Here is a 25,765-nt window from a genome sequence, read left to right as displayed (position 1 = left end):
CTCAGGCCACTCCTGGAATAATGTATCTGATTTTGCTCCCTACTTGAAGAACAAAGCAGACGGATGAGAGAAGGTCCAAAGGAAGGCCACAAAGATGATCAAAGGGCTGGAGAACTCTCCCCCTGGAGAAGAGAAGGTGCAGGGAAGACCTCACCACAGTATTCCACTACTTAAAGAGCAGCTACAGATAGCACAGAAGCTCTGTCTTCACAAGGAGCCTCACGGTGAAGACTAGAGGCAATGGCTACAAAATTGTACTGGGAAGGGTTTCATCTTGATAAAAGAAAAAAAAAATTACACTGAGAACAACCCATCAGTGGAACAACCTCCCCAAGGATATGGTAGAGTCCCCATCACTGGAAGTTTTGAAGATGGCGTTGGACAAGGTGCTAGATGTTCTTATCCAAGCTCCCATTCCCACAAAACACTGGACCAGATGATCTTTCAAGGTCCCTTCCAACCTAGGCTGTTACAAGATTTTACAAAGTATGCAGACAATGAACTTCTGTTTCTCATTTTATATATATATATATTGCACAACGTTTCTTTGCACTTCTGCATCTTTGTTTACTACACTTAATCTGTTATGGGTAGTTTTTCCAACCTTGAACAAAGCTTCTTTCAGTCATGTGACTTCATACATATTTGGGAGAGGGTCCCATAAAAATTAAGTATAATGAAAAAATTAAGTGCAGCACCAAATCCAAGTCTAGACAATACCTTCTTCTCAAAACGATGAGGTGTTGGTATATAGGAATAAACAGCTGTCCCTTTCTTCTAGACTCCTGTGTGAGAATCTGAAGTACACCACTTCGAAAGCTTTTATCTGACAACACAATATACCCAAAATCATGTAATTTCAACAGAAGTGACACAAATAGTCTAACCTGTCTATGTAACCATTTGCAGAACATGAGTATGGAAGCACTAGAAATAACATAGATTTCCACTGCAGAAACTAAATATTGTCCAGCAGGTCACCTCTAACTTGTGAGAGGTCTCATGCAGTCTTTCACTTCTAAAGCTGAATTTTGGTGATACAGGAAATTATCTCAGTAGTTATGGACAACCAGTCACACCAGTGTTTATTCAGAGACTTACATTTGGTAGTTTCAATGCTATTCTGCATTAGTCTCAATAAATTTCAATCAAAAGCTGTATAAAGCTCAAACTCAGCACTCCAGTTATTTTTCAGTGCTTTTATATCTCTTGCAGACTAATTTTACAAATTTTGCACAAGTACTTAAGAAAACAATGCTATGAGGTATGAAACTGTAAAACAACTTTACCAAAGCATGAAAAAAAAAATGGCTCAAAAAAACCCCCAAAAGACAGACAATTTCTGATGGTCAGAAATTCAACCACATAAAGGAAAAACTAATTTTCAGGAGATACAAACACTTGATAAATGACAACTTATCTCCAGAACATGAACCATGTAATTAGAGAAGTATTAAAGTTAAAGGCCAGGAATCTTATTTAATAGATGAGATGCTTATTATTTCTGGGATTATTTTAACTTTTTTATAAAATACACAATACTTCCAATATTACACAGAGCTCAGTAGGCATTACACCACCCAGTTTACTAATCCAAAATACATGTTAATGCTGCTGTTTCTGATTTTCTGCCAGCAACAGGAAGAACTAAAGCATAGTATGGATCCAAACCCATTTAGTGGTTTAAGTGATTAAGCCTAGAGTGCTAAGAGAGTATTTGGAGGGGGTTTGGTCATTTTAATCCTGTACTAGGAAGGCCTCGCTATCTTTCTGATACATGCCAGCACAACAGCTACCGTTACTGGAATTGTTTTTAGGGACCCCACAATACAGACAGAATTAGACTGTGTTCCCATATTTTAAAATCTCCATGTTATATTTTACACTTACATTTAGAATGTTATACATTTTACGAACATTTGTTATTCTACACATGGACAGTATTTACACGTAAGATGACAGATGACTATTTAAACATTCCTGACCTGGGAGGCAAACATTGCACGTGAAGAGCAAAACTCCTGAAGTTTAATCATGGCTCTAGTGTGATATGTAATCTCGAGTAAGTTGCTTCAACATTTACTCTTCTGTAAAGTGGATATACTAAACACACATTCTACAAAACAATTTATGGAATTTAATTTATGTGAAAACATCAGAATCTTCAGCAGAAAGGCAATATAAGAGCACGTTTGAAACCTTTATTTTATCTATAAATGTAAATGCATATCTGGTAGCACTGACAACAGAAAATTATTAGGACAAGATTCAGTAAATTTAATTGGAAAAATAATTTAGTCACGGTTTCTCTGAATTCGTACAAGAGGTATGTATACAAGAGTCAAGTATCTTAACAGCAGTGAATTCAACACTTTATCCTGCTTTTATATGCTTACCAGATTTTTAATCTTTTAACGCTCCTTCCCATATTTATGTCATTCTGGTTTCTTTGGCTCAGGCATAAACTTTTCTTATGAAATGTATGGATGTAAAAAAACAAACAGAAATGGCCATATCCCAAGACCAGCCTTCCAAAATGTATCAGATTTGTTACTCCCAAAGAGAAAGGCCAAATCTCTTTCATAGTCAGCAGTTAGAGGCAAATGGGTTCAGTAACCTAAGAACACTTTGTGGTGTACACCATGTTCTTTCTGTGGAAGCCGGCAGTTGCGTAACATCTGCACCACATGCAAAGCTGGTTGTTTACTATGTGGGTTATACACATTTTGCAGCTACTGTAATCAGATGAGCTGATGAGGACCAGATGAATTCAAAGAAATACAGATATACAAAGATATACAGAGTGCTGATTAGGGAGCATATAGGTCTTTTTCATCCTTTAGAAAAATCTTACACAACCTCTTAAGAAAAACTTCCAAATTATTGTTTGGAACCCACTGAAGCCAAGACTATTATATAAGCCCACTGTCTAAATATATCATAACCCAATTCTAATTCATATAAGTAGTCTGTATAACCGTTACGGATAATAAAACTAGGTTACTGAAAGAATCTCAAAGAAAGCCAAGAAACTTGACATAGCCAAAAAATCCACTGCTCCTATGCATGCACCAAATACAGAAAACATTTATGACTATCTTAATAATACTGGGACTTATCACAATGTGTGGGCACATTTTCTTAACAGATAGGATTAGTGTAGAGAATAATTTACTAGTTGCAGGTTCTTGCTTTATTCCTACATCTGTGATTCCCACACTATCATGTGCAGAGAGACAAGAGCAGAAGGGCCACCAGTAAGAGGCAAACCACTGCCTTAGGAACCATTTGAAATACCTCCCTGAAGCTCCCAGAAAGCAGTCTTCTATTAACAGTATAAAACAAGTAGCTAATTTTCCTATCAAAATGACCTATTGCTAAAGAGAAGTTGTAGTATAAAGTACTTCTCCATTCTCAGCATTTGTTAGCTACTTTACGTCCCTTCCTCCTCCGTTTTTCTCCTCTTTAAAAAGCAGGTTAGCTAAAATAAGTTTGTGACAAACAGCCTAAAATGAGCAACATCAGGTATAATTAAGCATCCCATAAAAGCAGAGTCAGCTTTACTCATGCAGTTGGAATAAAAAAAAAAAAAAAAAAAGATTAAATAAGTTCTAGGAGATACATGTCTGGCAAATCATGAATAAACACTGGTAACGCCCTAAGGAATGTCTACTACACTACTGACTGTATTGAGATATATAATCATTACAGAACAGTAAACTACTTCTTACATACTCATTCTTTTAAATGTTTCTTTTGAAAAGAAATGCAGGTCCAAGTGAGCTATGACCACCCGCAAGGAAAAAAAAAAAAAAAAAAAAAAGAGGCAAGAGCAACAATAGTGCCTCGATTCACATAGATGAGAATAATTGGAGCCCAGTTCAATTTGTGAAGTAAACAGAAGCAGGATGAAGGCTTTTCAATTTACACCTACAGCCTACAAATTAGTAACCAGTCTGGTAGGATGAGCTTGCCAGCAATTGCATAATGACCCTACCCACAGTGACAATGCAGGGAACAGGAAACAAAATGGTAGCTCTATACCAGCAGGGAATTTCCCTTTCTAATTACAGAGTACCATGAAAAGCATTCGCAGGAGCCAAATGCTAGCTTTTGTGCAACTGGATCGGGAATTTATTTATTATTCTTGATTTATTTTCATGTGAAAATTAATTTTAATATGCTACTGTTTTAATAATCAAAAGTAACTATGCATTAAAAATACAAAATATTGTCCAGCAAATATTGCTTGAGAATTTATGTAGTAAACTAAAACTCTTCTGTGTCAAAGGTTCATGGGGTTACTAGTACAATAGCTTCTTGAAATGTCATGCCTATATAGATATTCATTATATCCTCACTTGCCTATATCAATCGAAATCAGAAGTAGCTAAGCCAGAAAATTCTGTTTTCACAGTATGTGTAGGGTACATTCGTATCCTGCCCCTTACACAGCCATGAGAAAAGCGAAGTGTAACATGATTTTCAGTTTTTCTCAGAGCAACTGAAAAGGGAGACAGAGCAGAAGGGGGGATGGTTGGAGACAAATAGTTTTAAAAAATAGGCAACCCACCTCTGAGAAATGTCATTACTGACAAGTAACTTTTCTGACCCCTTTCAGTGATTGTTGATATGTAGATTTCCACTGTGGGTGATTCCCAGCAATAAGTCCTTCTACATGCACAACTACTTGAGGCAGGAGTCAAGAATCACTTCAGAAAACAAAACTGCATATCTATACTGGCAAGTGGTGTATTATTTCTAGATATATCCTTGAATCTGTAGTGCTCGATTAGTAATTCAAGCTCCTATAAGTCAGTCACTGTCCTGATGCCATCTAGGATAGAAACATCCATTACTGAGAAGTAACCTGACTCAGAAGTGGGCTGTGGTGACACCATACCTATTTATGGCTGTCGCCTGGTGTCTCCCTATAAAAATGAGAGGTTGAGGAAAGGACCTGGCTCAGCCAACATAGAAAGCAAGGGCTGTCCTTATTTTAAGGAAGGTCTCGGAACTAAAGAAGCAAGTCAGGGAAAGGGGAAGGCAGAGATAACCTGACCTGGCTTTGTCTGCCAATTAAGATGACAGTCCCACACATGTACCAGAGCAATTCTGTCAAAGAATAATTTCTCAGATGAGAAATCATCCATAGAAGCATTACTCATAGCAGTGATGACCACAGCCAGGAAATCCACACAGCCTGAGATGCAGGGGGCAGACTGGGATCAGTGTAAGTGGTTAACAGGAAGGTCACAGGAGAACAGGGGACTGAATGCAAGTCTCACTGGTGAGACTTTTCATTGGGGCAGTGCCTCAGTAAAAAATTACAGTTATGTAGCAGACGAGCAGTCTCTGTCAGGGCTTTATGTTGATGGAAATCGATAGCATTCAGGTGATCGTTCAGTAGAGGCTAAGGTGGATAGCAAGCAACTGGAGAAAAATCAGGATGTGGGGTGACACACCAGGAGAAATTCTGATGACTGAACTTGGTCCCTATGTATGAAGAGATTCTTCTATACAAGTACTTTCAGCTAGTGATTTTATAACCCCAGACTTCACAAACCAGGGTTGGACAAGGTCACTTTACACTGAAACAATCCAGCATTGTGCTGAATGAAACAAGTTCTTGGAGTTCTGCAAAAGCAGGTGTGAGAGGAAAAGCAACATTACATAGCTTTTTGGCCTGGGACTCCAAAAAGTCTCAACCAGATAAGCGAAAGAAGAGTTCTTAAAGCTACAGCCTAGCCTTACCTTGCAGTTTTCAGAGAAAACAGACTAAAGAAAATCAAACATCCTAATCCAAAACATGTCTACGAAGTCTCTTAAGTAACACTACCTAGCATTGGAGCAAAATATCTGATGTGTTTAAGATGAGACAGTGTATTTTTCAGTTATATGAGTCCTTATGTATCATTCTGAAGACATCACTATGGATTTTTATTCATGACTGCATGAAGTTAAATGACTAAGAACACCTAAGAAGGTGTATTAGGATAAAGCACCAAAAGGCAAATGTTGAACGCACCAGAATAAAAAGATCATCATTTCCCTGAACACGTCTTGCATCATTCTGGTGTAGAATAAATACACTGTGATCAGATGACTAATGATCCTGGGTTGTTAGGTCATGAGAAAGAGCTATCACAGCAAAGAGAATAATCAATTACAACTGTTCAGGACAGCAATGGAAGTTGAAATAGTATCCCTTTACAAACACTGAGAGGTCTCTACCATCACTAGAAAGGGAACAGTTGTAAAGGAGGAGTACTGTCAGGGTGGACTGCATTTTGGTCTGAGAAGGGTATGCATGAGGTCTAGAATAATGAAAACTAAATATATTGTCACTTTGGTAATGCAGAATTGCCTTCTGAATTCAGAAAGTAGTTCTCAAGACAACTGGCACAGCAAACAGTACATTTAACCTGGCAGCAATTAATTCAGCAATGAGTTGTGATGAGGACTTGCCTTACTTGACTATAAAACCTGGATGAAGGATTTTCCCTACAACAGCTATTCATGAATGAGTCAAGTAGGTAAACTCCTGAATTTAAAAGATCCATGCCATTTTGAAATCAACAGAACCTCTCTGAAGATACTGGAGGAGGAGGAAAAAAGAACCAAAGACGACTATTTAAATTTAATTGGGACACTTTATACTGGCATATGTGTACATTCCTCAAAAGTCCAGAGGACTGACAGCAAGATTTTCTTAAGTAGTAGAAAAGTTCATATAGGCTGGAGAAACTGTCAAGTTGAGCCTCAGACTTCATCCTCACCTTCACCCACACCTCCCCAAATAATATGAAGGGAAAAGAAAGCACATTATGAGAAAAGACTCAAGTACAAACATAGTTCTGCACTTCTACAGGCTAGTCGTTGCAGCCTAGCAGCTGGCAGTGCTCATTTGGAGAGAAGTGGCAGAATAAGCCTGTTTCCCCAGGACAACCCTTCCTTTTAAAGCCCTGTGTTGTTGTGGGAGTAGCGTGGTGGTGCAGACCCATGGCTGTTGTAGTTAGGATCGCAGGCAGTGATAGCTGGTAAAAGCTTTGTAACCCGATATAAAGGGGAAGTGCAAAGTACAGACACTTGCTAATGTCCCATTGATTGGAACTGACACACTGAAGGTTTTCTGATGCTGCAGGATGGTAAATAGTTACATCAGAGGTAATTCTTGCAGTATTAAAGGATAATAGGAGTTAATGAGGTGAGAGTGCTGATCTTTCTCAGTAGACACACAAAGAATCTAGAGAAATTGCTGAGTGCCTTGTGCCTTAGACGAAGCTAGTAAATAATGAGACCAAAAGGGAAATCTAGAAAGGAAAGCCGATGGCAACGTTATGAATGAAGAAAGAGATGCTGAACAGATATTTCAATGAACCCGGGGCCTACATACATCTAGAGTTATAACCCATGACAGTTACCCTATGGTAACTGTAAAGCAGCTGGCTGTTGCCCGAGGGTTAAATGTCTTTGCTAAATTTCACACCACCCAGGTGAGTCGACATCTGAAGAAAAACTATGTGACACTGGAATAACAATGAGTTGGGTACATTACTTGGGCTGGAGTAAAGGGATATTTGAAACATATTCCTTTGGAGTCACTGAGATACATGTGTCTTCTTAAATACTGCCCAGGGGAAGAATATGCAGCTTCGCCTGATTGATAAAAGAGAGTTTGTGGGATCTGCACTTCCAGAATCTGACTTTAGCTCTGAATGAAATAATTGCAAATGCAAAACCAGCCTCAAGTCCGGAAGCAAGACCTGAACAGAGAACCCCTGTAAGGCGTCAAATGGTCCCAAGTCCCAAAAAGCCCAGAAGGGGACTCCCAGCACTGATGTGTCTGAAGAGCAGACTGGAATCTCCAAGGCAAAAAAGGACAGTGCTTCCAGCGTCACTTCATTTCTCTACTTCTTCCCACAGAGCAAAGCTGATGTGTTAAGTGTCAGTGCCAAATTCTAGGAAAAAAAATTCTGATGAGCCTCTTCAGAAGCCTCTTAGAATCAGAGTGTCTTGCAGTTTAGTGCTAATCTAAGGAACAGAATAAACCAGTAGATATTCTTTTTTAACAGATTTAATTAAGCAGTTTTGATATCTTAACCATGTAGTCAGGCACTGCATAGGTAGGCTGCATGCACTGGCAGACTGCAAGGCAGGGCAGAAGTTAAACTTGAGATAATCTGACTCTAATAAGCCTTGGACCTGGAAAGGAGCCTGGAGTTTTAGCTAACATATCTCAAGAGGCATGCTTTCTGGTTTTGGTTTGGGGGTTTTTAGGGGGGGTTGTTTGATTGATTGATTGTTTGGGGGTTTTTTGCTTGTTTGTTTTGCATTTGTTTTTTTTAACAAAAAAAGAACTTGAAGCATCAACAAATGAAATGTAGGTTTAGGCTTAACACTTTCCTGAAAGCATAAGCACTTACTGTGATACAATAATCATTTGAAGTAATTCTCAAGAAAGCCCATTTCCCCAAGACCTCAGGAAAAAAAAAAAGAAGGAAAAAAAAACAAGCAGAAGAAAACAAGATTAGATTAAACAAAGAAAGAGGACTACAAACAACATGGTTAGATAATCTTTCCCATAGCCAAGCAGAGAGACAGGAAAAAAGCAAAGGGAAAAAAAAAGCAGAAGGTAAACTAAAGCCAAATAAATAAAATAAGAATTTAAAGTTTTAGAAGTGATAGTAGTGATGTAGCAAGAAAATCCTTACAAAAGACGCTCCAGCATATTTCAAATTAAGCTGGCTGAGAGGGAGTCAGGGTTGCACAATCAATCTTCATCTTCCATAACCGTGATTATGGTCTATCAAAGGGGGGGCTGGGGGAAAGAGGTCTCTGGTCTGAGTGCTCAGGATATGAATATTTATCAGGAAGGTATATATAGGCAAGTTTTATCAATATAAAATCAATGGTTATAAACTTGTTCATATTGATTCAAATGTCCATGTAAAAGAACGTTTGTACATGTCTCACCCCACAGACTGAGCATAACCGTTGCGGACTGTGTATGTACTACAGACTGGGTAGTATTGTATGTGTTGGCATCTATTCATAACTAATGATCAAAACACATTACTAGAAACACAAAGATTTGTATCCAGGCATCTTCAAAACCTCTGAAAGTGGAGACTGCATAGTCTTCTCTGGGCAATCTCTGCCACTGCCAGACTGTCCTCATAGAAAAAAATTCCTTATATATAGTCTTACCCTGCTCTGTTTCAGCTTGTACCTGTTCAGTCTCATCCTCCCAGTGTTCATGATGGAGGATTCAGGGCCACATAAATCTCAGAGGGCTTTCACAGAAAGCCTCATAGCTCTTTCCCTATTACACAATAAACCAGGAAGCTACATGAAAACTTGCAGAGTTGAGATAAGCAAGTTGTCAAAAGCAGCAAGAGCCTAGGCTAAGAAACTGAAACCCATTTTCCTTCAGTAGTTAACTGTTACATTGCAAGCCAGTACAATTTCATATTTATTTCCTTTTCATAAATGTGTATTAGCTAGTACTTCAAAGATGCACTTTAATAAAATACACAACAAAGCAATATTCAGAAATTTCCCATATTTTCTGGGTTTGGCTGTGTGATTTTATGATTTCAATAATCAATTCTAAAAGACAGAGCAACTATGCATACAATGGCTTGAGAGAGTTCCCAAGCTATAACAAGCCAACATTTAGTATGTGCAAAAAGTGGGCAATATTAAAATACTCTTTTTTTTTTTTTTTTTGCCTCATTCATAACAAAAGTCCAAACCAGAACAAACAAAATAAACATAAAGGAAGGATGCAAAAAACCTTATATGGTCAGGGGTTTGTTTCCTTTTTTATAGCCTCACCAGAAGTAAATAATCACTATAACAGAGCTGTTTCTCATCTGTGAGTTCCTGGCGCTCATCACTCTTCTTTTGCATTACTATCTTTCACTGTCTGAAGCAAGACATAACTACCTCCTGAGACAATTTTTAACCAAAACCTTGCCAATAAGTGCTTCAGGTCAAGGTTTCTGCACTATACTGGCGATTTTGTATTTAATCTTGTTCAATCTGGTCACATTTTGCAATCAATGCTAGAACTGGTTGTGGCAGATATCTTTTCCCTTTTTTAAAAGCTCATATTTAATCCCAGAGCATCATAATAATGGAAGTCACAGAGTTCTAGAAAAACGTGTGAACATTTTCAACAAGGACAACCAATTCCACCCTACAGGAAAGGTGAACTAGAGTTTGTTTTAACCATTACAAAATTTTACTTTTTGCTGTCTAGAATAATATATGCAATGATTCTTACAGAAAGAAAATTCAGTCATACTCTTGCAAATGCAAGAGACCAGAAGACTTAAATTTTACAGTCTGAGAAGTATCTCTACCCTCTTGGTCTCCAAATCATATAGCTGGCATATTCCAGTTCTTTCATATTTTACAGAGTTCTGTAATTATTTCTTTGGATTATGAAGTTAATGACTGCGTACAGCTATTTAACATTGATTTATCTCCTGATGATACAACTGCTGGTCAATACTACAGAGAAAGAATTTTCACTTTGGGGTTTGGATGCAACTGCATTTTCCCCAATTTGGGGGGTACAGCATCTGTCTCTCTTTGAAACCAACACAGACAGATTTGAATTCTTTTCATTTTGATAAATGTGAAGTAGGTATATAATGTCATAGCCACATAATTACTAGGTTTAAAGACACAAGTAGTTAGTATCCATTCTTCATTTTTTTCCCCTCACATCATATGTCACTAGATTGTTTCCTACTTTGTAATGACCCAGCCCTCCTTTATGAAAACCCTGAAGAATTTTAAAAATTTCTAAGTTTAATTAGATAGAAACATTGTTTTCATTCACTAGTGTGAGGAAGCTTGACTGAAAAACCTAAACTATGTGGTTTCATGATGATCTGGACATTCATTCCCTCTGACTCGCAGACCATCGGTAATTGAATATTTCACATCAAATCAGAGTAAAAATGCATTATTTCCACATGCTTATAAGTAGTGAGATGACAGACCCAGTTTCAGTGATAAGATGCTGGGAAAGGGAATGTAAAGCATGCAAGCATGCACAAAATACTTGATAGTTCTGAACACTTGTTAAAACTACACCATTTCATACATCTCAGAATAAGCTGTTTACTAAGTAGTTTGATGTGCTTATATTGGGATACAAGGTTAAAAGAAAACATACAAGTTGAGTGCAACATCAAGATTACATAAGCATAGCTTAATTTTTTAATATAAAAAGCTTAATAAATAATTGCAGTCAATTTAAAAAAAAACAAACGAACTTTGCTTATAGATATAAGAACTAATAAGTCACAAGACATGGCTAATAGCCTTTCAGAGGCTGCTTCTTTCAAAATACAGTATATCAACTGCTTAAGAACATGTAGGATTCTTAAAAAATGCTGGAATACAACAACTAAGGAACTGCTTTTCAAAGAGCTTGTAAAAATACCTTTTAATCTAAAAGCTTTGCTAAGCACATCAGTCACCTAAACATCAAAAGAACTGGTCACCAGTCAGCATGTCTTCAAAAACAAAGCCAGTGTTTGGGGCTACTGTTTCAGAGTAAACCTAGAGAAGGAGGACTTAGAATAAAAGGACCGCTTACCTTACTTAGCTAGTTACTTATTTCAATTTTCCTTAAATTCAGCACACATCCCTAGCTTTTGTAAATGCCATAGTTTTAATGAAACCTTCATTCTTGCCTACTTATGTTCCTACCTTGGTTTTGCACTGGTGGGTTACATTCAGTGACCTAAACTAAGGATTTTTTGATTCATACTAGAGCAAAGAATGTCAAAAGTACACCTCCAAGATCACTACTACAATGAATGCATTTAACACTAAACTATCACAAAGATAGCAGACATAATCTGACAGCTGATCACACCAAAACAATACAGAGAAAGTCTAATTTTGAGACTTTATGACTCAGTTTATCGCTGTATAAGATTAGAAAAGCAGGTCACATTCGCACACAATATTTTATATTGACTGTTTAGTTGTCAAGCACGTATTTTACAAAGTCCACAAAGAACACTTATTTTTGGAGGAGTACTGAGCACTTTTAAGGATAGGATTGTAGTTCAGAACTTTCTTGATGAACTGAACAAAGCTCTACACTTAGAATAAAACGCAGAGAGAGAAAATGAGAAATCACAATGTAGGCAGCAACATTTGCAGGAAAAGATTTAGGAGTTTATTGTAGAGTTCTTGTAAAATACCAAGATGCTTCTACAATAAAGAAAAGCTGCATACACTTAGAGGATTTCTGCATGAAGACAAGGGAAGCAATTATGATACTCCAAAGGATTACTGTATCCAAATTCTATATGATTTTATGCTGAGGGTCCTGACTGACTACTGTATACAATTCTGGGGAATGTAAATAAGACTACAGTCAATTTAACTGCAGAAATGCAAAATTGAAATAATACAGCCTACAATGAAAATATGAAAATTTCAATAAGGAACAGAGAGTGTGTGGAATTGGAAAGAGAATAAGGGAAACTTCAGAATAAATGTCTCATAATAAATCATGAGAATTCCTAATTTTGGAATATAATCTGGTAAGAGAACAATTTAACCACTATTTATGAAGACTCAGTTTAGACAAAAGAGATCTGTGAAGTTTTACTTAATTTTTCTATAAAATATAATCTATTGAAGTGTTTCAACAGGCCACTTAGATTATTTTTTTGCTGTTGTTGTATGTATCTTCAGAACAGATTCAGAAAACATTCACCAAAAATTTTCTTGGAAAATTTTTTTCTTCCTCAGAGAACAAGGAAGATAGATGAGGTTCAGCACATTCAGCAAATTTCTATTATTCCACATTATTTACCAGACTAAGTCTATTACATTGCATACCTATGTTGATTAAAATGGCCTGTACAGACACTGGTCTATAGTCAATCAGTGCTTGATTGTTGCCCTTGAGTATGATTTGCCTTCAAACAATTTGCAGACTTTTACTAAACGTTACAAAAGAGAAGGATCAGCAGTCTGCACAGCGGCTGGGAATGGCTTGTGTAAAGAGGCCAGTGGGACCTGATATCTGAAGCTTTCAGTGCTGCACTGCACCCCTGAGTTGTTCAATTACCACTGGCATAAGTAAGAGACCTATTATTATATCCCCAAACTTCTATGACTGAATTTGGCATCTTTAATTCCCCAACCATATTTAATTTAGCTATTTAACATATGCTTGCATGTTTGTGGGAGACAGTGTGATTTCTTTATTTTAAAGCCAAATTGTGCCCTGGGTGTGCTACAAGGACAAAGAAAAAAAGTTTGGCTGCATTAAATAGACAAACAACAGTAAAATCAGATTTAAAGGTCTCTGTTTCCCTCTGAAAAAAATGGTTTAGAATGGTGGAGTCCAAATGACACTTCTCTGAAGGTCTCTTACTCCATAGCCAGCATAAAGTTAACTAAAAAAAGTACAGAAAAAATACCTGTCCAACCAAGAATTTTAACAGCTGTACTATTTATAGGATCAAGACCCTGAAACTTAATGATTAATGAAGATTGACCGTACCTGCTGACTTGCAGAGTCAGACAAGAGTAAATGAGCCATGAGGAGGTTGTAAAAGGCAGAGCAAAGCCCCTGCAGGGCAAACTCACAGCAGCTGCTTACTGCACATTCATCCCTTGCAATGGGCTGCAGCACTCAACCTGCTGAAAACTATGTTTTTCCAGCCTGAGTGTACTATTTCGTATCAGTCACCAAGATGTTAGTCCTCATTTAACACCTTGCTGCCCTAGCACATGCCCCTCTACAGTACTTTGAGGCATTACACCTGTTGATCAGGCTTGATAGCTGTGAAAAACAGAAGCCACAGCCCCAATTGGATCTTGACCCGATTGCAGTGTGGATTCAGGTTTTCCCCATGAAAGACATTGCAACCCATACTACACGATTTGAAAGTGGCACTCACAGGCTTGAAAATACGATGTTTTACAATCTCTGAGGCATGGAGGGAAAGCATATGTCTTATTTGATCAACTTTCATTTCTTTCTATCCTGGCTGTACTGCAAAGTCTTGCATTACATGAAGCACTTTGCTTCATGCACTGCATCCACGTGCTTTGTTTTCACTGTTATTTAACAGTATATATGTCTCCTTATGGAAGCAAAGGCTTATGCTAGTAGTCCAGAAGTAGCATTTTAGTGTCTTGCCACTATTAAGGAATTGTCACTGAGTTCTGTTCCACTAGGTAATTCATTGAATAACATAAACTCCATCTGAGCACAGGCAATACATAACTATGAGTGGCATGCAAGTTGTTGTACATGCAAGTTTTTTCTTACTCTGCACAGCTGTTTAGACACCATTAGGATGTTCACATTATAATAATAAAACAGTGCAAACCCTTGAACTAACCATCTTTTTCCCCTCTCTAGTTACTAGCGCCTAGCCATGATACAAGAGACATCAGTATTTCTCATTGTAAGCATTTGCTGGGTACTTAAATAAGAATCTTAAATCTATATCAACACAGGCAGAACTGGCAAGCACTATCTGAATGAACTTTAATTGTGCTAATGAGGGATGAGCACAATGAGTACTGTTTGTGCCACAGAAATACAAATTTAGCTATGCATAAAATTTGAAACTTTAATCTGACAATTAGAGTACAGATTTCAGACTGCAATCCATACAATAAAGCTAATTAATCAATCTTCCTTCCACTGAGATCCATTGGGGTGGTTTTTTTGATCTATATACTTTCCATTTGCACCCCACTCTGCTGCCTTCAAACTTCCTCTCTACCTCAGTAAAGCTTAGTGAGCTCACTGCATTCTCAGTTAGACATATACCTGGCCATAACGGCAAAACTCAGACTCCCTTCCCATTACCCACAGCTATAGTGACATTAACTACTGAGATACAGAAATGAATGCTGACAAGTTTATTTTAAAATAGATGAAGCACCATCGTTTCTACTTCTTAACAGTAGCTGATGCTAGCTTATTCTTAAAAAAAAAACACCACACCACCACAACTGTCCATATTAAACAGATTTCTTTCAAAAAACATTAGAAAATCATTTCATTTTAAGGAAGACTGAGTCACTCCAACATCAAATAAGTCACTTATTCTTACAAATAACGTGAAAAGTTTTCTTACAAAATGTGTGAAATGCAGAAAGAGGCCACTAGGCAAACTACGTAGGAAAACAGGGCAAATAGGTATTGAGTTTGTGCATCATGCTTGCTATATACAAAGAACAGAAGATGCTTCAGGAAAAGGTGCTAGGATTACGTTTGTTTCTGTCTCCTTGCAGATGACCAAAACAAGAACTTTTGAGTATTTCCCTTGAAAAAAAAAATATAAATGCTGTTCTGAAGCAAGTGAAATCATCTCTAAATCATTATTAAAATTAGCATCAATATTATTACCCATCCTGTAAATTATAATCAGTATGATTCAACAATATTTCTGTTTGCAAAGTCAAAGAGCAAACAATACCTCATTTGAGAATCAACGAACAACAGACCTACGTAATTTCTACCTACTTTCATAAATCTGATGTGTATTCTCAACTTCCAGAACTCCTTTTCTGCAATGTGATCTTCAAATAGCTGGAAATATGATTTTGTGAATCACCATTCTGGATTCTGATCCTTTAAGCAACGATAAACATTTCAGCCCACTGAATGTGTTTGTTAAGCAAAGTACTACTAAGCATCAATAAAACAGCAGAATGTAATTTGTGACTGATAAAACAGTCATTACAGCTGTGGCAAACACTTTCCAGAGTCATAATCTACATCTGAATGGACAAAACTATCTAGGTAAAGAAATAAAAGCAGCAAAATGTGCAAAAAACTATTTTTATATTCACTTTGAATAACAAATTCAGGTGTCCTAGGCTCTAGTCCAAGTAATTGATGCTCATGTTTAACTTTATGAACGCGTGAAAACAAGCTGAAGTCAAGGTACAAAAGCCTCGACCTCTTGAAGAGGTTGCAGGGAATATAAAATATGCTATGTTGTTCTCATGTCAGCATCCACAATGCTTACACTTAAGCATAGTCTGCATATAAAATGTCCCATTGAGCCAAGCATAGAGTAAGAAAGACTCCTAGAGGTACAGGTCAGGGAAGGCTCTCTCACCTGAAAAGTTCCTGCATGGTCTTCTTCTTTGTCACCTTCTTTTCCTTCCTTGAGAGCAATCAATGTGAACCCTCGAAAGTAAGCAGGAGTGGCAGCAGAAAGCGTCACTAAGATATAATGAAAAGAGAAATAATGAAAACATAATATTAATTGTGAAATCAGCCACTTGCTTATCATTTTACAGTTCAACTTGAAAGGTGTGTGTTTTAAGTTGGTATTAACAAAAACCAGAGCACTAACAACATACAGCAGAGCCAGCCGGAACACCAGAACTGTTCAGTCCAAGTTTCTGCATAAACTGGAAAACACTGGCATGATGTGATGTGAAATAGCTCAGCTCAGCTCCCACACACACACACACAATTTTTTGGCATATCTTTTGGGTTGCTTTTGTTTGTTTTTAAAGGAGATTGCTAATCTGCACAGATCCACAGCAGGATTATTTTGATGATGCTTTGGGGTTGGGGACACGTGTTTGGGTTCAGCTTTTGTTCTGCTCTGAGCATAGACAGAAATCTAGGCATTTTAGTACATGGAAGGTTTCTTTAACAATAAAGCAAGATGACCATATTGCCCGCCTCAGCTCCCCTACACTCAATGTAGTACTCCAGCTGGTGGAGACCATCACTCTGAAACTATCCTTCTTCTCCCTCAACCTCAGGCAGAACAGGACACAAAGTTAAATTCATGGCTAAAGGTGACCTCTAAAGATCGTGCTGCCAGCTCTGATCGTCAAAGCACCCTAGACATCAGCAAAACACCCTTCATCACCCACCAGCCCTGACCAGGAAGGCATCGTTGGATCCACCAGCAAAGAACAAATAACGTATTGCAGAATAACCTGATTTTACCATGCTCAGTATCAAGATCACATCCCTCATTTTCTGCAAGTGCAAAATACTTTTGTATGATTTTTCTATTTACCATCATCCATAGCTAAGCACCACCCAGCAACACTTGATTTCCACCAGCTATGGCTCTTTTGAACACTATCAGAAAGATGGAATGATGCAGAGCTTTGAGACATGACTTTTGAGGGAGGTTTAAAATAGCTGAACCCTTTTCAACACCTTATAAGAATCCTTTTCTGTAATAGAGGTAAATTTTCAATAAAAAATATTTTTCCTTTAATTAAAAGAGACAGAAATCTGTTAAGTAGCTTTTACTTTAAGCATAATGGGTTTTTTACTTTAAGCATAATACTGTTAAGTAGCTTTTACTTTAAGCATAATGCAGTCAGCACTGCTTGTAATACACCATTGTCACACTCTCAAACCCTGACGGGCACAATAAAAACTGAAGACCACGCAGAGTTTTCCTGAGCAAACTGCACCTATCAATGCTGCTTCATGGAGAGTGTTCACAAGAGACTTCATCTTACCCATACAGGCCGTGAGGGGTTGCATAACATTACTAAAAATTACAGATGGCCCTTAAAAGATATGGATTTCAAAATATGCCCAGAGTTAATTTGGAACATAGGGAGAGGCCTTTTATCTAGAAATTCAGTAGTGGAAAACCACAAAATAAGATATTTGAAGACTTCTAGCATTATGCAGCCATATTTGGGTCTAAAACCTGTGGTGTTTGTGCAAATACATAACTTTTATGACTGTACGTGAAAAAGGAGAATAGGAGAGATACACAAAAAGTTAAAAATTGGAAGTTCCATGTTTAGACCTAGATACCTGCAAACACCAGTGCAAATCTAGAACAGGGATTGGCATAATAGCAAGTCCCCCAAGTTTTAAGATTTCCCATGCTCTTCATTCCATGGAACTCTACTGTGAAGCTAAACCTTATAATTTTGAGGGAGAAAAATGTTCACATTTTATATACAGGAACTGAGGAGTAGCTTAATAAGGTTAAAATTTCTGGTTACAGTTTTAAGTATTGTTCCCATTCATTAACTCGTTATCTGCCCAATAATTCGGATTATTAGTCCAATTTTGCAAGCTCTTGCAGCTCTATCTAAATGAAAATCCATAGCCAACCTCTCAGTTGCAGTAATTTAGAACAGCATGCTGCTGGACTCAACCAGGGTGAACACATTATATGAACGCTGATTCTTAGAAACTAACTGCCATAAAGTTTTTGCATGCAACAAATTTTTCCATATATTGTACTTAATTCAAAACTCTGAATCACTGAGCAAAAGGTTACACCAGATATACAAGCAAATGGAGAATCCAGCTGTGAATTGACTCAACAGTTTTCATCGTTTTCCTACAAATTTACAGATGAAAACAGTTTTCAAACTTATAAACAAACACCTACCTATAAAATAGAGAACATCTGAAATGCTAAAAAAGTCATCAGAGAAGGCGGGGAGAAAAAGAAAAAATAAAGAGGATGGTAATTCCAAAGCCTGACTTACAGTTTTTGAATGCCTGGGGTTAGCAATACTCATGCTGTGGTTGCAGAGTCATTTTAACCCAGCATAAATCCATGCTTCCTCCAACAGGAGTGATCCTGGCCTCCCCCACCCTGCACTGCTCCTAGAGCAGCCGTATCCACACAGCTGTGCACTCAATTGAACAAGGGAACACATCCAGCTGAAAAGTAAAACAAAACAAACAAAAAAAACCCAACCGGATAGTTCAGCTGGGTCCAGTCCCTGAGCAGCTGCACTGTGCAGCCCCAGGAGCACTTCTGCCCGTGGCGGGGACACCCCGATGCAAGTGAGGGGCCGGGAGGGTGATGACCCACAGGAGCAGACCATGCTTGGGGGATTTCTGTGCCCATGCAACCTCAGCTCAAGGATACCAAGAGGAATGTGTGTTTGGTCACCCCTGAGCTAGGCCAGAACAAATACCTGAGCTGCAAAGCTGTCTGTCAGTTCCCTGAACCATCCAGTGTGCTACAGTAACACTGCAGTGCCAGGCTTTATTTTATTTGAAGCACTCCTAAATGCACAGCCCTGTGATGGCAATGGTTCTGCAGTCACTGGCTCTGGGCTGATGTGTGTCAGTGTTGCATGGGCAGCACTGGGAAGCTGTGGGACTACATCTGGTTTTCACAAGAGAGCAGCTCCTCATTGCATAATAAGAGTTGAGAGTTCTCTTCCTTGTGTTAAAACTCTGCCTTTTTAAAGAACAGCTGAGTACCGCGCACAATGCCTTCGCATTAATTAACGCTCACTGAACAATATGAATTTCTTGTAAAGATCACTTATGTCTCAGTGCAAGCCTCAAAGTTAGGGATTTTACTTTAAAAGGAAGATTACATATCAACAGTCACTTTTGCCTGTTTCCATCCCCTCCAGCAACTCTGTGATTACCTCACAAGTCGCACTTTGGCACACACCGCCAGCGCACTCCTCCTTCCCCAGTATACCCAGCTAAAGGTGGGGCGATCAAAGCAATTGCTTCTTTGGTTTCAGGCAGGAAATCTGACTTTCCTCATCCTACACTACAGCACATCCTGTGTTGTACACTGCACAAGTACCAACAAATACACTTTTAATATCTACTTTTTTCCATAAAGTGTGAAGCATAAGAATCGCTAAAATACTTACAGAATGAGGGTTGGTTTCTGAAGTATAGAAAAGAGTGTTTGCATGTTGGGGGAAAGAAAGAAATGGAAAGCAAAAGATTCAACATTCCTTAGAGAACAAGTCCCCAAACCAATGCAATGGAGTGTGTAATATTAAATGAGCTTTTCCTTGAAAACTGAGAATGTAAACAGACCTACAAGTAGAAGTTCCATTAAAAATGGAAAAAGCATCCACACAGAAGGTTAATCTATGGACTATACTAATCAAATCTTCATTTTCTTCATGAGAATAACAATTTCATGATGTTATGGAGGCAACTGTGTCCATTAGCACGTGAAATGGACATACTATTGCTTTTTTAAAGCAATTCCATTTATATTTTTAATAGGATGAAACTTACCTCGTTAATGCAATCATTAATCTAACTGTAAAGATCAATAAAGCTAGGCTGAGTACTTTCAAGGATCATTACCCCAGAACACCACCTAAACATAAGACTCATTTGTGCCCTTTGAATGCAATGGGAACTTTGACCTTCAGTGGAAGCAAGAGCAACTACATCAAGGTCTAAGTTAACCAGCAGGTAGGAGAGGACCTCAACCCCAGGATGGTGTGCCTACAGACCTGGTGCTACGGGAAGAGCTGCCCCACATGCATTTGGCTGCCTGCTCCGTAACAGGAGAGGCAACAATACTGCAGCCTGAACGACCAGGCAGATAAAGGCTACTTGCAGGCTTCAGGATCGGAGCTCACAAATAAGATACTAGAAATCAGTCATGTCACCTGCCCCTGGGGCACCACAAAGCCCATAACCATAGTTGCTTTGTTAGACATGAGGGAGGAAAGGAGGATGGCTCCTCAGCCCTGCTGCTACCTCATTTTTAATTGTCTAAGACAGGAAAATGCATCCTTCCTTACTGCTGACAGTGTTTGCAGACTGGAGGAGGTCAATTCAAACACATTATTTGGTGCTCAGGGCCATTCTCCTCTCTCACAGCTCCAGAGAGGTGGAAAACCAAGGCTTCCATACACACAAATTCACCCAGGATTTGCCCTTAGGGCAAACAGATCCCTGTCTGATACAAAGGTAACTTCAGGAAAGCCATAAAAATTTTCCCAAACACAAGGGGCAGCTGTGAACTGTGGTCTTCCAATTCCCACAAGGTTAGAGTGCTGCAATGTTTCCTCCAGGCATTGCAGCTTGAGGGTCTTATGTGGCCATCACATCAACCGATGATCAAGAGTCACAAACATAAACGGATGCCTCTATACCATCGATTTGGTAGAGTACAGCATTTGTATGGACAGTTAATTCCTGTGTTATCCACATTGCATAAATACTAGTTTATTCCAGGAGCCCAGCAGGGAATGTGCCAAGGATCCAGATTGCATTAAATCAAGCAGGGGCCATGGAAACAGGCACATTTGGCTCCAATGCAATGAAGGTTGTGCAGATCTTCTGTGGTGTTCTACATCTAGTAACTTACAGACAAAACCCCCTACAGACCTGTCATAATCATGCATTTTTTTATCATTAGTTGGATTTTCTAGCCTTTGTATAAAACAGTAATAAAGTTCCAGTTGTACTGCAGAAATTCCCTTGAAAATGAGCTCTTGAAACTTTCTGTAATGCTGTTATTTTTAACTATTGCCATAGATAATGTATATGCTACAGCAACATTTGCTAATGTTCTTCCAACCATTCAGGACGCGTCCTTAAGGGACTATCTAGACAAGCTTATATGCCACCTGAATACTTCAGTCTTAAGTACCAAAAACCTGGGCACATATTTTGGTCTACCTTTTAACTTTTCACTATTAGCTGTAATTTTCTCACTTCCAAGAAGTTACAATATACTAATTTGATTTTATTAATAGAATTCCTAATGCCGAGACCTAATATCTGCAGAAAATTAGTTCTGCTAATTCATCTGGGAGTTTCTTTCCCTCTACATTTCCATGCAAGAGAAACTTCTTTGATAGGTGACTGAAACATCCAATAATGCTTTAACAGAAGTAAATTCCAACACTTTAAGAACACTCACATTTGTCACTCTCAAAGATCGTAGCACTTATCTTTATCCTGCTTAGTAGATGCATCAAACTGACATGCAACATGAAAGCTTTCAGACTCAAGGTACTAATCCTAATGTCTGGAACAGTTAAGCAATTTGTGGGAAACATTTTCCTCATATCACATTGAAATAAATCAATTCTTGGGGAAAAAAAATAATCAAAAATCATGCAAAGTTACAGGCTGGTGCTCAAAGCTGGTTAATCACTGCTGTCGATGTATTTTTTCAACTTTTAAGAGAACATGACTATGCTATGTGAACACTTTTTTCTCCCTATCTATACTAAGATTCCTATGTTCATACAATGGGAAAACATTGCTCTTTACACTGAATCTAAGGAAGGTCAGAAGAAACACTCAGAAGGAACTCAAAATTTGTTTCCCAAAGTGATGTCTATAAAGTACATTAGTTACAGTACCCAAAAAGGTCTAAATTGTTTTCAAGTGCTTTTAAAATACAAAGTCAACAATATACTCCAAGAAGATTTGTTTTCAAAGGCATTATAAGGTGAGGCAGGAAAAGTGACCAAAAACTGTCTTTGTCTATTAATTAGACAAATACACTGAAATGAGCTTTGGAAGTTAATTTCAAGGATTGTATGTGAAATGCTCAGCAAAGAGCAAATGCCTCCATCTCTTATTTATAGTGGTCACCAGCACCACCTCTGCCTCTTTCCTGCTTGAACCATCTGTTCATTTCCCCAGAAAAAAATAGGGGGGGTGGGATAAACATAAGTGGAAAATGTGGGAAGTTGGCAGCGTGCTGCATCACTGTTTGCCCATATGCTAACTCATTATATTAGCATTCATATTTCAGGGCAAGAACAATTAGCTCCGAGTTTCCTCTCCTTCCTGCTGAATGTTAAAGCATCTCCTATTCACTCTGTTATATTTAAAGGGATAGGAAGAAATCCTATAGAAGTAGGTGAACGGGGGTAGAGTGTGTTTTGTATCACATCAACTTGTGATCTTGTGCTAGCGCTGAGCTGGTAGAGAGGCATCATAAAAGAAAGGAAATTCCTCTTAATACCGAGTTAGTGTTTGGGAGTAAAGTGATACTGTGAAATCCAACTCCCTCTCACTTGTCATGAAAGCATCCCCAATAAAGTAATGCGTGGGAGTATATTACCCTGCCTTAACCCACGCAGTCACACACACACACACGCCAAAAGGGATACAGGAGATGACAGGCAGAGACACGTTCCAGTTTCAGAGACACTTGTCCTGACCATTATCGTTAGCATGGGATGCGTTAGGATGGCCAACTTACCCCGGTAACTGTTTCCAGGCTTGTAAAATTCTGGATCGCCCTCCACCCTGAGACTAAATTCATTGTACCCTTCCCTCCTGGTGCCTTGGGCTCGCAGGATCCGGCTGCAATATCCCTCGGATTTCGCGGCTTTCTCCAAGGTTTCGTCAGAAAAACCCTTCGCCACCAAGGGGAAAGTCAACGCCAGAAGCCGCAGGGCCAGCGGCTGCAGATGCGCTCCCATCCTCGGCGCTCCGCACAACTTTTTATGGTCGGGGCGGCGGCGGTGCCCGGGAGCCCGGCGGCGGTGCCCGGCGGCGAGCGGAGCGGGGCCGGGCCGGGCAGGGGCGGGCAGCGCGGGCGGGCGGCCTCGGTCAGCCCCGGCCGGCGGCGGCCCCCAGCATGAGGCTGCCGGGTCGGAGGGACCGGCTCGGCGGCTGCCGGGGAGAGGGAGGGGAAACGCAGGGAGAGGGCGGGAGAGGAGGGAGGGGAGGAGGGAGGGAGGGAAGTCTGGTCTTGCCCAGCTCCCGAAGTGAAGTGCTGTTTTGTTTCAGAGCGGGTGATTAGCGGCTCGGCGGTGTTTACTTAGCCGAGCTGAATTCGCGGGGTTTGGCGGAGCGGAGCAGGGGGGACGCGGCTGTCTCCCAGCCATCCAGCGCAGCGGCGGGGAGGGCTGCTGCCGCTCGGGCTGAGCCCGCAGACCTGAAATTAATCACCCGCATTCCTGCCGAAGTCTATAGTTACTGTAGGGATAACAGGGCGCAAAGAATTTGCCGCGCCACCCCCACCCCACCCCCTGTCTTTCTCCAAACCAGCACGCATAATAAACAATATCAACTAAATCAGCACAAACTGACCAAGACAACCTCTTGCTCTCCGCACACTTGACAAGCAAGGAGCATCGGCTGCAGCTTCTCGGGTACCACAGAGAGAGATGCGGAGAGGTGGATGTGCTGGAAACGCGAGATTCATTTCTACATCAGCCTGCAACTGTGCGTCTCAGCGATGGAGGCTACGTACACGCACATGCGAGCACACCCTGCACACACGACAGCTGAGAGCACAGTTCACCTGAGCGAACACAGGAGGTCTGCTCCCACACTTGGAAAATTCCGAGCAGATACAAACAGGAGAAAGCAAGGAGAGCACAGGTCTAGTTATTTCACAGTTCTATAAAGCACGCTAAGGCACAATAACACTAAATGTCTTGTCTAAATCCATAAAAGAAGTTTACAGCAGTGGGGGAAAAAAGTGAACCCAGACCCACAAGCTCCCTAACTCCAGTTTTGACCCCTAAATGCTGCTCTTCTCTCTCTCCCTCCACTGCTTTGTAAGTGGAGGGAAAAGTTGGAAAGGTATGTCCTCGATCAGGACCTGAACACTTTCAAGATGCCAAATGTGCAAGACGGCACAAATCCTTTCCAACCACTTTTTCTGGAGCAAGAATAGTAGATTGATGAATACAACTGCATCTAAGCACAGCTTCCAAGGAAATATGGGAAACAACCAGTACCTTGAAACTCTTCTGGTACCTACCTAGGCATTTGCTAGTATCAGGTTTGCAAATTTTTGGGTTCCAAACTTAGCTTTGGAAGTCATTTAGCAGTGTTGTGTGCCAAACAAAGGTGTTTCTTCAAGGTCTCTGTGAGGATGCTGAACGTTTTACTTTCTGGAATGTTCCTTGCCAAGAGCTTTGCTACTGTAAACTTGTCTATATTTTAGTCTGTTACATGTTTGTAAAGAATGTAAACCATCACATCGTCAAAATATACGTTCAGTAAAGATAGCATTAACAGGTGGATGAGGTTTTTTGCAGACATGGAGTTATTGACAGTGTCCATCCATATGCTTGTGAAGAGGTTGCAGTCAAAGCTTTTATAACCACACTGAACAGTAGCATCCAATCCTTAAGTACATGCCTGCTCAGGCACCTGCAACAGTGGCCGTGGTACCATCTATGCTGCTTCTGCCAGACCACCTGGAGAGCCTGCCTGACTGTAGAGACTTCCACTGCTGAGAAAAGTGTTCAACTATGCAAGTATAAATGGTCTTTCCAACACAAGTTGCTTTTTTTATTCCTCTCCTGCTGAACGTGGCAGAAAGAGCAATCCTTAGCTTTCCAGCGTAATCTGCCAGGTCATCTGCCTCCACTCAATCCACATCGCTCACCTCCAACCTGCCAGCATGCAGGCAATAATATTGTCTGCTTTTGCTACTGAAGCTTTGAATTGGCTTGGATATTTACTTTCATGCTTCCGAAGACCCATGTTCATTAAATGACTACTTAATTCTAAGTTCAGCTTTCTTAAAACTAAGTTCAGCTACATCATAGACTCTTGGGTATCATTTGACCACTCACTATGTTCACCTCACTCATTTTATGAAAATAAGGTTCACTTTATCAAGGTTCTGAAGTCAAATATATGAGTGAAGCAAACCAATACTCAGCTGAAAGTGACAACTATAACCATACTGGTATAAGGTGCCTGTGAGTTTGCTTCTTTCTCCATATCTGACTTCTCATTTCTTTTGCTGAGATTGATTGAAAAGCAATTACCTGACTGCAGCATTCATAGCAGGAATCACACATGCACTTCTGCACAACCTGTCTTTGTTCTGAGCCAGAGTTCTGGGTTCTAACTCAATGCTCCTCCAAGGATTTAATTTTAAGTCATCTTCACAATTTTTTGGTTGGTACCAAACTAATTAAAAGTTAACCAATTCATCAGCATCTATTGACTCTTTAAACTTATAATAGATTCTATACCTCTTGCTTTTTTATCCTTGAATTAGCCTGGCCTCTTACTTCC

The 25,765-nt window shown here is 39.5% G+C and overlaps 1 protein-coding gene across 1 annotated transcript in view; it reads right to left on the bottom strand.

The window, feature by feature from the left end:
- The window catches only part of SPON1 (spondin 1), a 199,899-nt gene extending 176,498 nt beyond the window's left edge, over positions 1-23,401 (bottom strand). Inside the window, exons 1-2 of the mRNA XM_080405852.1 lie at positions 22,977-23,401; positions 16,137-16,243 (exon numbers count right to left, since the gene is read on the bottom strand). Of these exons, the coding sequence (XP_080261978.1) occupies positions 16,137-16,243; positions 22,977-23,199 (330 nt within the window). The 5' untranslated portion in view covers positions 23,200-23,401. The remainder of the gene's footprint in view (positions 1-16,136; positions 16,244-22,976) is intronic.
- Between the last annotated feature and the right edge of the window lie 2,364 nt (positions 23,402-25,765).

Source organism: Falco punctatus (genome assembly GCF_963210335.1).
Source record: "Falco punctatus genome assembly, chromosome: 10".
Classification (NCBI taxonomy): domain Eukaryota; kingdom Metazoa; phylum Chordata; class Aves; order Falconiformes; family Falconidae; genus Falco; species Falco punctatus.
Note: the sequence above shows the minus strand (reverse complement) of the source record. Positions and strands in the feature narration are given on the sequence as shown.